We start from the raw sequence: 13,103 nt of genomic DNA, 5'->3' as shown, positions 1-13,103 counted from the left end.
TGAATTTAATTAAAATAAAAAAGCAGCCCAAAATATGCTTGCAGTGAACAAACTTCTCAGCATAGCATATTTACTATTTAGGATGGGGGCCTAGACAGAGTTAGGGTGAGAAGAGTAAATAAGTAAAAAAAACTGGAGAAGTTTTCAAGTGGAGCCAGAGGACACAGAGTGATTACACAATCTTCAGGAAATTCTTAAGCTTAAAAGGGATAGACAGAGTGCAAGTCTAAGGACAAAAATATATCCCCTTAACAGCAATAGGGGCTCACTTTCTCTTGAAACTACTGACCCTTGAGTGAGGCACAATGATAGAAAAAAAGAACATTAATAAAGAAGAAAAAAATGATAAAAGAAGAAATCTGAGTCAGGGAAGAAGAAGGAACAGAATAGGAGATGGGGGACAATATGGTGGAGCAAGAGACTGACTTGGCCAAAGCGGACAGAAAAAATTTTACAGAGTGGAATGAGGAAAAGAATGAAAAGGAAAAAAAATGACTTTGAAGGCCCTCTTTGAGACTATATCTCTGCTGTAATAATACACATCATGTGTAGCCATGTGTAGAACCAAATCCTCCTAACTCAGCTAGCTGATGGCAGACTCCAGCGATGCAGACTGACCTCAGACCACAAGGCCAAAATTGAGCTCCCCAACCTCCTGCAGGGTTGATCTCCAGACAGTTCTACTACAGGTTTCCCCTACCCTTTCTTTAAAGATGTTCAAATTTGGGAGCTCAGAAAATTACCCTTTATAACCAGCTATACCTCTGCAGAGTGGGTTCATGGAGTGGCACAATGAGGAGGTCTGAGAGTGGGGTGGGGCTACCTCCTGGTGCTGGAGCAGCAATAGCAGTGCCTACAGGGGAGGGCTTGGCAACCTGGTCCCGCAGGCTGGACCCTGGCAGGGTGGAGGGATATCTCCTGTCCTATTTATTTTTTCTTCTTTCTCCTTCCTTACCCTGTTCATTACCCTCGTTCCTTTAGCTAAATATGGGATGTTTTATCTTAACTAGGAAAGAAAGATCTTTTAAGCTTTGACTCTGCCTCATCACTGTCCCCAGTTCAATGTCAACAAAGGCATCTACTAACTCTCTTATGGATGAGTTTCAACAGAGAGAGCATCTGTTTGGCTTTCAGCATGCAGAAGATAAGGTGGCACACTGGGTAGACTTGGACCTGGCTATCACTGTGACCCCTTTCTGTGTCTCTTTGGATTTCCTCCTTCCTCTACTAGCAAATAGGGAAAACTTCCAGGAGGTTTGTCCAAGTATCAACAGTATTTCTCCAAGAGACCTTTTTCTGTCTAAGGATAAAGTAGATGAGATTTCTATCCTCACCTTGTTTAAAACCTTGTGCTAAGGTCTGAAGAAGGCCAGATATTGAGGCTTTCAGAGAATTTTTGAAAGGGGTGGGTGGGGTAACCTCCAGCCCAAAAAACATGAAGCTGAGCCAAATGTTAGGATCTTGTAATAGCTGTTGCTGCAGAGAGAATAGGGAGCCTGGCCTTGCAGCCCAAAGCCCCTGAGCTGATTTGGACCCAAACCTGTTGGGCAGTTCTCTCTCTACTCCTTGTTTTGGCTCCAGATTTCAGCTCCATCCCTGAGTGGTGTTATGGGTAGAGGGCACCTGTGCTGACCTCCTTCTCTGTTTTCCCTCCTTTCTGTGGTCTAATTCCTTGGCTAGCATTTTGCCCCTCCCAATCTCAACAGACTGTCACTATCTGCTGCCTGACACAGCCGCAGATCCAATCTCTCACTTCTGGCCAGTCTCAGCATCTTTCTTGTTTAAAATGTTCTCATTTTCTCCAATTTATCTATATTCTATCAGTATCTTCAGAGCTCAGTTCAAATCCCTCTTCCTCTGAGTAGTCTGCTTTGACAACTCTGGCCTAGGGTTATCATTTGCTTTCATATACTTGAACTGTGTGGGCCACATATTTCTCTTCTTTTTTTTTTTAATGTCAGCAAGTTTAAGAGATCTGTCTTGCTTTGACAACTCTGGCCTAGGGTTATCATTTGCTTTCATATACTTGAACTGTGTGGGCCACACATTTCTCTTCTTTTTTTTTTTTAATGTCAGCAAGTTTAAGAGATCTGTCTCTTTCTTCTTTTTTTTCAGCTTTAATTGAGTTTATTGGTACATTTTAGGGATACAGTACAGTTACATTCATTGTTGGGATCTTGTACCTCTACATGACAGGTCTTGGTTCTCATTTTTTCCCCTTGTCCCTGCCCTCCCTTCCCCCCCTCCTCTCCTCCCCATCTACAAACACTTTATTTCCATCTTTTCATTATCTAACTTTTTTCTTTTCCCTTATTACCCTTCCCCTATCCATTCCACCTTCCCTACACCTTTAGACGCTTTCTTCCCATTTCACAATGTCAGTAATCTTATTAGGATCTTATGTATTATTATAGCTTATTCACACTAGAGAAACTATTTGGTATTTATACATGTGTGACTTATTTATTTATCTTAGGAGTATATCTTCAATATGTATCCATTTTCCTATGAATGAATCTATTTTCTCATTCTTTATGGCTGAGTAATATTGCATTTTATAGAAAAAAACACATCTTCTTTATCTACTTTCCAACTGATGGACAAATGGGCTGTTTCCAAGTTTTAGCTATTAGAAACTGTGACACTATAAACATGGGTGCACATATATCACTGTGATATGATTCTTTTAGTTCCACGTATATCTTCAAAGAACTTTTTATGCACAGGCCTGTGCCTTCTTTTCCTACTAAGCCTGTGGACTTCTCCCATCCTTCATGTGCATGCATCTTGTGTCACATCTTCCAAAGTTACCCAAATAGAAAGGAAACTCATAATCACCTTTGTCTCTTTTGTGGCCCTTGTGCAGGCCCTTGGATGGCTAGCCCTTTATGTGATAAAGAAGGGAGAGATTCCTTTTGAGAAGCTGAAGGCTCGAAGTAATGAACAGGTGCTTCGACTTTCTCCAGATGAGGAAACTAAGGACCTCATTCATCACTTGTTCTTCCCTGGGGAAAATGCAAGAGACTATCTGAACAACCTTCTGGGTCATCCCTTCTTTTGGACTTGGGAGAAGTAAGTAAAACCTGAGTGTATATCACAGGGATCCAAAAGGGAGAGTGAGGTAGTGAGGATGAGGGCTGAGAATTAGCCAGTCCAGGACTTTCTTTCAGCCTGACATACTCTGGCTGTGTATCTGTGGAGAGGTGATTTAGCTTCCTGTTTCTGGCTTCCTCTTCTGAAGAATAGGAGCAAAGAAAGGTTGGATGCCTTTCTATCATGAAGAATTTTTGAAAAGCTTTACTATTTTTCTTAGAAATTAAAATCTATCAGTTTTCTGTTTCTGCAAAGAGTTGAAAGAACAAAATAACCATAATTCTGTCATCTTCAGCCGCTATAGGACACTTCGGAATGTAGGAAATGAAAATGACATCAAAGTGAGAAACTCTGATGGTGACATCCTCAAACTGCTACAACCTGAGTCATCTGAATGTTCCAGAAGTTTTGATAAGTGGAAAGATAAGGTATAAACAATCACTTTGCCCTAGGAGTTATTCCAGAAATGAGTTTGTATGATGTTTTATATTAGTTTTTCTAACTTCTTTTATACCATTGGTTTGTTCCAGCTAGGAAGGCAAAAAGATGATTTTCTTTCTGTTCCTCTCCTTCCCAGACCCCCTTAGAAATTTTGGGTCTCTGGGCTTCCTTTCAGAAAGTTCCGTTTCTCCTAGACCCAAGTTTCCTTATAGAGTCTTATTCAGGCTTCTCCTTCAGGCCTTCACCATGAATCTTTCCTCCTGGCCATTATGACCAGCATATGGAACTAAACAGAACCTAGTCTAGGGAAGGTGCTCCACCATGCAACATTTCAACATCAGAAGAGTTAGGCTAACCCTGTCACCTGTGGATCCACAGCTCTAAGGATCCACATGCCTGCCTATATTGTCCCTTGAGAAAACACTATGAAGAAAAGATGATCTTTCATGAAAAAATTTTCAAGAGAATTTCCACCTAACTTGATCTAAGTATAGTGAAACTAGAAAATTTATCTCCATCTCTAGTCTTTAGTATCAGAAATTTTATCATTATTAATTTAAAAATATCTACAAAATATCAGTCATATGGTAGGCCAGTATGAAGCCTGGTCACATAAAGCAGAAAATATATAGTGTCTATGGGGCTGAGAGACCCACAAAAACAATTCTGGGTGATGTGTGCTGGGTACCCTGAGGACATGTATGAAGAACTATGGAATAATCCACATCTTCAGTTTTTGTTTTGTTTTTTTACTTCAATCAACAACTTTCTATTCTATGTCTCTTCCAAAACCTCTTTCTTCTGGTTCCTGTTTATTTCCTTCCCTAGTTGGTCTCTATTCTATTTCTCACACTTATAATGCTGGCTTAATGTCTGTTTGCTTAGCTAGCCTGTAAATTCCACAAATATCTATAAAACTTCAGCTCACTATTAAACTTTGGAAAGAGAAATTTGAAATTAGAGCAGCTGGTAATAGATAATGATTCTGTAGTGCTAAATGGCAGTCATAGTTTTCAGGAATTTATACATGTTACCACATTCAGTCCTCAAACAGCCTCTAAGGTAATTATCTGTTTGTAGATTGGTAAGCTTAGGCACAGAAGAATAATTTTTCCAAAGGCACAGAGCCAGGAAAGGGTGTGGCAGGATTTGAAGCTGGGAGGAACGGCTGCAGAGGCCATGTGCTTAGGCCACTGTACTACACAAAAGCCACAGTGCTGTCAACTCCATCAACTCATTTAATTTCAGAGGAAATTGAGGCTCAGAGATGGTATCTATAGTACCAGAGATACCAGAGTACCAAAGGTCACCCAGAGATTAACAAAACTGGGCAGAAAAAATCTGTTCTTTTGTTTCCCAACTCATTGCATGTTTCCTCCTGTTTCAATGACATATTGAATTTTGATTGACTTCAAGCTTTACCTTTTAATATCCATCTTAGATTGTGTTTTTCTGTTGATGTTAGTGACTTACCCATTTTTGTGGTCAGTTTGGTTTCAGCAGAATAGGTGTATGATCTAAGTTTTCCAAGGTATACTACTGTGGTTATCACTGTTCATGGTGTGTGTTCCAGGCAGTCTCAGCAGCAACCCCACTGGGGTTGGTCCAGGCACCAGTTCCTCTTCCTAAGTGACTCTGGCTTCTTGGCAATATGTTAACTTGGCATCCTGTTCTCCTACTCTAAGCTCTTTCCAAATATGGGGTCCTCCTACAAGGGTGACAAGCAAAAGAAAGAGTAAGGCATTAATATGAAGGAAGTTGTCCTGGGATACTAGAGGAGAGGAGAAATAAGTAACCTGTTGAAAATATGTTTAAACAAAAATAAACAAAAGCCAAACTACACTTACCAATTGTTACCATGGCAGGTTTCCTCCTGAACAAGCCTCTTTAAAGAGGAAATTATTGTAATCAAGTGTGAATTTGAAAAGATAAAAATTGTATAGCATAATGAATAAATTTCCTAGTATAGGAATTAAAAAAACCTTTTAAATTGAAGATATACTCCTAAGTGAAATAAATGAGGCACACATGTGTAAATACCAAATAGTTTCTCTAGTGTGAATAATCTGCAATAATACAGAAGATCCTAATAAGATTACTGACACTGAGAAGTGGGAAGAAAGGAGCTAAAGGTGTAGGGAGTATGGGACAAGTAGGGGAAGGGTAAAAAGGGAAAAGAAAAAAATGTGAGATAATGAAAAGATGGAAATAAAGTGGTTGTAGATGCAGAGGGGAGGAGGGGGTGAAGGGAGGGCAGGGACAAGGGGAAAAAATGAGAACCAAGACTTGTCATGTAGAGGTACAAGATCCCAACAATGAATGTAACTGTACTGTATCCCTAAAATGTACCAATAAACTCAATTAAAGCTGAAAAAAAAAAAGAAATCTAATTTCTTATGGAAGGAGTTCACTGGTAAATATAGACACAGATTTAAAGTTATGTATAATCCTGCATTCAAGCACAATTATAATTAGCATTATGGTAGGTTACACTTACTTTCAGTCTTTCTGTTTTAGTTATGAGTTGAGTAGCATATATTTAAATTTGTATCTTGCCTTTTGGTAATAACATGCCATCAGATTTATTTTATGTTACCACCACATTTATGTTCAATATCTTATTTTTTAGATTGATGAATTCCTTATGGAAAAAATGGATAGCTTCTATAAAAAAAGTGGCAATTTTTACCAGAACACTGTGGGTGATCTGCTGAAGTTCATCCGGAATATCGGAGAGCATATTGATGAGGAAAAAAATAAATGGTAAATATTATTTTCATTTTGTAAATCACATGTGAAATGAGAACAATTTAAACATCTAGCCCCCAATACATATTTGTGCAGAAAGAAGTTATTTTGATAAAAGAAGAGCAGTTTTTCCTCTCTGTTGAGTAAAGGTTATCACTGTGGCCCTACAATTAATTATGGACAAGGCTGGATGGCGCTTGTCTTACTTTTTACTTTTTGCAGAAGCTAGTGATTTCTTGTGTGAGTAACCCAGGAGATCAGACAGCTGGATAAAAAAAATGCTGCATTAACAGAAGTAAAACAACAACCCTATGTTGGTTAAATCAGCTTTTGATGCCAAAAATGATAGCTAAACATGATAGTGCACACACACACACACACACACACACACACACACACACAGCTTTTTGGTTCAGGGCTCTTTTGAATTTGAAGTTTGTACACAAGAGATTGTAAAACTGTATTCCTTCTGTTTTACGAATGAAAAAGTTGAAGTTCAGAAAAATTAAGTGGCCAACATTTGCAGAGTTACTAAGGAATTAAACAAAAGATCTTGCTCTATTAGATCCCCAGGTCCTTATTCATTTTGCAGTAGAAATTAAGAAAGAGTAGGGGATGAAGGGAGGACAGGGACAAGGGGAAAAATGAGAAGCAAGATCTGTCACATAAAGGTACAATATCCCAATGATGAATATAACTGTACTGTATACCTAAAATGTACCAATAAACTCAATAAGAAAAAAAAAAAGAAATCAATAAAGAGTTGTAAACCCTTGGGTCATATTCTTGAAGGATGGGGTGCTTGGGGCAAGTATGCTTAACCATTCATGTTTTCATTTTCAGGATAAAGAAAATAATTGGAGACCCTTCCCATTATTTTCAGAAGACATTTCCAGATTTGGTGATTTATGTCTATACAAAACTGCAGAACACAGAATACAAAAAGCACTTTCCCCAAATCTATAATCCATCCAACCTGCAGTGTGACCAAGGCATTCAGAACAGCAGGTTGGCTGGATCAGAGTGCTGACTGAGTCTTTCATGTTCAAGTTGCCACTTAGAAGTTGTGTGGTTCCTGGCAAGTCACAAACCTCTGACCTCTTAACTGACCCATTCATTGCCCATGAGGGATGAGCTGGATGCCTGATATGTCAGTTTCTATCACAGTGCACTCCACTCAACTGCTTTAGCCCCCAAACTGCTTTAGTTCATTTTATTTTATTATTTTTTTTGAGTCAGAGTCTCACTATGTAGTTCAGGCTGGCCTTGAACTCAATGTAACTTGATCTCAGGCTAGCCTCCAACTTGTGGCAATCCTCCTGCCTCAGTCTTCCAAGTGCTGGGATTACTAGCATGTGCCACCACACCCAGCTCTGCTTTAGTTCATTTTAGGGGGTAAAATTTATGGGCAGGAAGTGGGAAGGTGCCCTGAGATTCTTCCTATCAATGACACCAAAGGAGAATGCTAAGTCTTCTAAGCTGTTATCTCATTTAATTTTCCCAATGACCTTGTAAAACAGAATTTATTACCCCCATTTAAGAACTCTAGTCTCACACAGTTTGAGCTACTTGGGCTGGATTATACAGTTTGTACCAAGAACTGTATAAATGGATCCTAGTGTTCCTTTCACTTGGGCATTTAAAAAACTTAAATTAACAGCCCAGAGCTCTTTTGATAAGACTAAGAGCAATATGCCAAAGGGGTTCCAGGAGATTTGTTCATTCATTCATTCAGTATTTGTTGAGCACCATTGTAAGTCTAGGTACTATTTGCATGAATTCCATTCCTCCTAGAAGTACCTGCACTGGTTTTCTATGACTTAACAGCAGAAGTTCTCTACTGGGGTCAAGTTAGCTTCTCAGAGATCATGCGGTAATGTCTGAAGAAATTTCTGATGTCACAGTTGGATAGAGGCAGACTCCACTGGCATTTAGTAGGTAGAGTTACTCTGCAACATACTAGACAGCCCTATAACACAAAGTTATTCAGAGCAAAATACCAGTGGTGCCAGGTTGAGAAAGCCTGCTTTGAAGGTCTGGGACACTTTTGAACTGCTTGGGCCCAGGACTATGTGGACCACTTTATAGAGCAGTGACACATATTTATGTTGTTGCTGCTGAATCTGTAATTTTAGTAGGCTCTTCTAGTGTGGGCAACTCAGGTAGTCCTCCTCCATCCTCACTTCCATACTCCATTCTGACACCAAAGGCCAAATCACCATCTGCTTCTCTCCACTTTGCATCTTTGATTTCCTCATGGGTATTGAAGCTTCTTTCTAGGGTCAATGACTAATTTTGAATTTGTATCATTATTGCTTAGCAAAATGTCTGTCTTATGGTCATGCTTCATAAATATTCATTGAATAATAAATAAGCTATCATTGTTCCTGAATAATACAACCTTACATTTTTATGGTGCTTTATCTGTTATGCATCACACCTGCATATTATTATATTATTTGCTTTTCAAAGCAATCCTGTAAGATAAGCATGCTGATACTCATTTTGGTGATGAAGAAAATAAGATTAGGAGTGTTTTGATTTATTTTAGAACATATAGCTAGTAAGTATTACTCTCTTGATTTAAATAGTTGTTCTGATGGTTAGTTTGAGGTTTCTATTTTTAATGGTGATTAAGATGCAGCTTTGGAATATGAACAAAATAGTATCTAAGGTTCTTTTTGAAAATGAGATGTCTAGTAATGGATAAATGGTTGTCACTGAATGAAATTAAGATGTACTGAAAGAAATAAACTGAAGGATTTTAAAAAATGGTTTTATGAACAGCAAGAGTGCTTTAGGCTTTACAGTTAAGCTTTGAGTGTTCAATTTGTAGTGAATACTTGGACATGTCAATAAAAATACCCATCAGGGAAGTATACTCAATAAAATTTTGAATCATCTTACTAAGTCTCATTTTCTTTGAATGACAGTTCCACTTTACAGATTAGTGATATCTATAGAAAATACTAAATGAAAAATTTGAGGTAAGTTTTTTTTGTTTTGTTTTTGAAAGGGGTCGCACATGCCCCTTTGGGCGCCCCCTCCCAATCCGGTCACTCATTCTCCGAGAGGTCTGGCAGGAGATCTTTATTGAAGGGAGTCAGGTGAGGCACAAAGGCTGGGAGGCAAAGAAAAGGAGAAGGGTTACCAAGGGAAGAAGTGTTGGCTCATTTATAGGGTCTTGGGTGGGAGTTCTGCAATTTTAGGGGAATTAGCTGTTTTTTAACCTATTGCAGGCCACATTGCCTTATAAGGTCTTAGTCATGCAGGAGTCCCTTATCAGATGTTGGCATCATTTCTGGGAAGAATTCAACTCGGGGAGGAAAACAAAACTTAAGTTGGGAAAATGAAACTTAGGTTGGGAAAACGAAACTTAAATTAGGAAGAACCCGGAAGTCAGGTATAAAATGGTGGAGTTTAAAGTAACATGTACAATTTCCTAACATTCCCCACTCTTTGATTTTGGTTGATGACTGGCAACCAACATGTCCATTGGCAGGTGGAAAAGGGGCGGAGTGTCTGTCTTCTGTAACTACTTCCTGTGGAGTTCCGGCGACGAGTCGATCCAAGGGCAGGGGTTAGCCTCATGTCTTTTTGGCTGCGCTGTCATTGTGTGAGATGAACTGAAGGTCATTGAAATTTTACCTGTAAGATAAAATCTTAAACACACAGGTTGGTCAGCAGGGAAGGGAACTGAGGCAGGATCTAAATAGAGGGGAGAGTCCAGAAACTGTGGTGAATCATTTTCAGAAATAATGAAAAGTAAAAGAAAAGTGAAAATCTCAATTTCAGCTGGCGTGAACTGACAAAGGGATCCCTGGAGCCAGGCCTCAGAGACCCAAATGGTTACCTGTAGGACCAGACAAGGGTGTGGAGTCATCCAACATAGATTGGGGAGCAGATTTTCTAGGAACTCTCTGAACCTGGTGGAGATCCAGATGGACGGTTGGTTCTGGAGGGTGGCTTCCATATGAAGGAAGTTTCGACGGTGTTTGGGTTTTGTGTTCTTGGTATCAGCTGATGAGCCATTTGTGTGGAGACCTGGGTGGAGAGCTGGTTAGTGTCCCTGTCTTCAGCAGGGATGTGTTGGTACTGTTGACGGAGTACCATAAGTCTGACTACACTTATTCTCTGTTGAATGAAAGCAGTCAGTCTGTTAATTATTTATGGTCCCACTATCAATAGAATTAAGATCAGAATTAAAGGACCAGCCAAAGCTGACAGTAGTGATGTGAGCCAAGGAGATGAGGCAAACCAGTTTTCATACCATCCCTGAGATTGTGTCCTTTCTTTTTTCCATTTTTCTAGGCCTTCTCTGACCTTGGCCATGGAGTCGCTTACAATTCCAGAATGATCAGTATAATAACAACATTCTTCTCCTAGAGCAGCACACATCCCCCCTTGCTGTTGGAATATGAAATCCATCCCTCTTTTGATCTGAAGAGTTACTTCTGCCAAATAACTCAGGGATTCTTGCAGCTTAGTGATTGACAGCTCTATTCTCTCTATATCTTGATCAATTGCTATCTGCAAACCATTGTATTGCTGATGTTATGTGATGAGAGCAGCTGTTCTAGTACTGGCTCCTGCAACGCCCATCCCCAGTAATATTGCTAGGGTTATGGCTGTTACTGGATCTCTTTTAACCCTTTTTATATCATTCCATTCATCTAGGAAGTTGTTATATTCATGATAGAGTATCCGGGGCATTAGGTCAATCAAGACACAGTAATCTTTAGATTGTGCTAATATTTGTCCATTCACACAAGGGGTCAAACCAGAGGAGCACGCCCACCATCCATTACTGGAGGGGACATAATATGCAGTGGCATTAACAGGATAGGTTTTATTACAGAGATATTCATATGAACTAGGAACAATACCTATGCAGGTACCAGAGCCCCGAATAGATGTGAGAGTGACTTGTCCCATTGTTCCTTTTCCCCATCTGCAACAGGTATAATGGGGAGACAGGGTGAAGGTGGCTTGGGATCCAATTCCCTCATAATATGGAGGTTTTATATCATAACATAGCCAGCAGTTTGTAGTGATTTCAGGCCTAGTATCATTAAGTACTGAAAAAGCTTGTTCCATAATTTTAAACAAGGGATCAGAGGAATTGGGATCTTGGGATGGTTGAGTCTGTCTATTATCTGTCACTGGGCTGGAAGTAGTGACCCATCTCTGGGTAGGTCTATGGCCAATTTTTAACTCAGGTTTTGGGGTTGGTTTTGACTTAGAGACTGGCTTAAGAGTTGGTGGTGTATCAATCTTGATAGTTTGGCGAATGCCAAACAGGAGTCCTTGGTCATAGCCTTTTGTGTATATTCTTAGTCCCCATTGTTTTCCTATTTTCCATTCTTCTAAGGGTACCTGTTTTCCCAAATTGTTGAAGGATATTAATATGGGGTTGCATCGGAACTTGTTGCATTGTGAATAATGATAATGTTGTGAAAAATGGACAGATCCTATTTTATTGAGCGTTTGAGGCTTTTGAGTGACTGATATAAAATCTGTTTTTACACCAGCCGAGTGTCCTGGTATGGTGCTGGATGATTCGCAACCCCATGTCTTACAATAAAAATCACTTTGTCCCCCACAGCCTGTTTTACCTTTTATATGTTTTGGGCAAACATATATGGGCTGATCTAAAAGCTTTGATCTGGAATATTTATGAGCACATCCTGGTCCTTCATTATAGTCCTAATTACAGTGCCCTCTGCACCTGGGCACACCCTCTGAATCATATTCCCAATCAGCTACATCCCATGTGCTTCCTAGGGCCATATCACACAAATCTAATTCAAGAGGTGGCCACCAAATGGTTGGGGGAGTCCATTTAGACACTGAACTTATTATTTTACCAGTTGAGGGATTAATTATCATCCAAGTAACTTTTACAGGTTGATGAGGACTTAACTTTTCAGACAGGCAAATCATAATAGAATGAAACATAGCAATCATAGATATATATCTATGGGGTCTCTTTTCCACTGTTATATATAAATCTAACCTATTTTAAGCAGGCAAGGAAGGCAAACACACTGACAATCAAATAGTAAGTTAGCATCAATATTATTCTATGTCTTAATGTAAAATCTGAAGGAGCTGCAGAAGCTAAGCCTATCCCCAGAAGTATTCCACTGAGAACTACCAGGAGAAAGCTTAACACATTGAACAGGGATGTAACGGTGAATACTTTACAGTATCCCATGGAAGCACTTAGGTGTTTTGGGTGCTGGAGATCTCTTGTGTGCCCAAATTTAGGTCAGGTGTTTCTTCTTCAATTTTAGTGAGTTTTATCTTGAGAGGTCCCATATGGGTTGCTGAGTACGCTGAAGAGGAATCTGTTGAAAGGTCAGGAGGGGAAGAAGCAGGTAAAAAAGGCTTAAGTCGAGAACAGTGAAACCAGCCGTGGAGAGACTTTAGTTTTACTGCAGTTGGAGTGGATAGAACTACTGTAAATGGTCCCTGATATTTAGGTTTAAGAGGGTCTTTTTGTTCATTAGGTGGAGCCAAGAGGACTTGATCTCCAGGTTGGTAGGAAGGCAGGAGATCCGATATGGGGCAAGGTAATAGTGAATCTACATGATGCCATAACTGGGCCTGCATGTGATTGAGTAAAGGAACTAATAGGGTGGGGGAAGAGGGGAGGTTTGGGGGTTCAGTCCTGGTGGCAGCATGGGGCATCTGAACCACAATTCAAAGGGAGAGATCTGGAGGGGGGCTTTGGGGAGGGATCTTAACCTTAATAAAGCGAGGGGCAAGAGTGTAACCCAATCTAGGTGGAGTTCTAAGGTCAGTTTAGTGAGGATGGA

General features: G+C 39.8%; 1 protein-coding gene across 5 annotated transcripts in view; it reads left to right on the top strand.

The window, feature by feature from the left end:
• Nucleotides 1-7,551, top strand: part of Rnasel (ribonuclease L) — a 35,784-nt gene extending 28,233 nt beyond the window's left edge. For all 5 annotated transcript variants that reach the window (XM_033762131.1, XM_033762130.1, XM_033762129.1 and 2 more), the window contains 4 exons: nucleotides 2,867-3,072; nucleotides 3,389-3,521; nucleotides 6,164-6,297; nucleotides 7,126-7,551. In XM_033762131.1, the coding sequence (XP_033618022.1) occupies nucleotides 2,867-3,072; nucleotides 3,389-3,521; nucleotides 6,164-6,297; nucleotides 7,126-7,312 (660 nt within the window). In that variant the 3' untranslated portion in view covers nucleotides 7,313-7,551. The remainder of the gene's footprint in view (nucleotides 1-2,866; nucleotides 3,073-3,388; nucleotides 3,522-6,163; nucleotides 6,298-7,125) is intronic.
• Nucleotides 7,552-13,103: the final 5,552 nt, after the last annotated feature.

Source organism: Fukomys damarensis, unplaced genomic scaffold (genome assembly GCF_012274545.1).
Source record: "Fukomys damarensis isolate Sample0158 unplaced genomic scaffold, DMR_v1.0_HiC HiC_scaffold_11, whole genome shotgun sequence".
In the NCBI taxonomy this organism is placed as follows: domain Eukaryota; kingdom Metazoa; phylum Chordata; class Mammalia; order Rodentia; family Bathyergidae; genus Fukomys; species Fukomys damarensis.
This window is presented reverse-complemented; position numbering and strand designations above follow the sequence as displayed.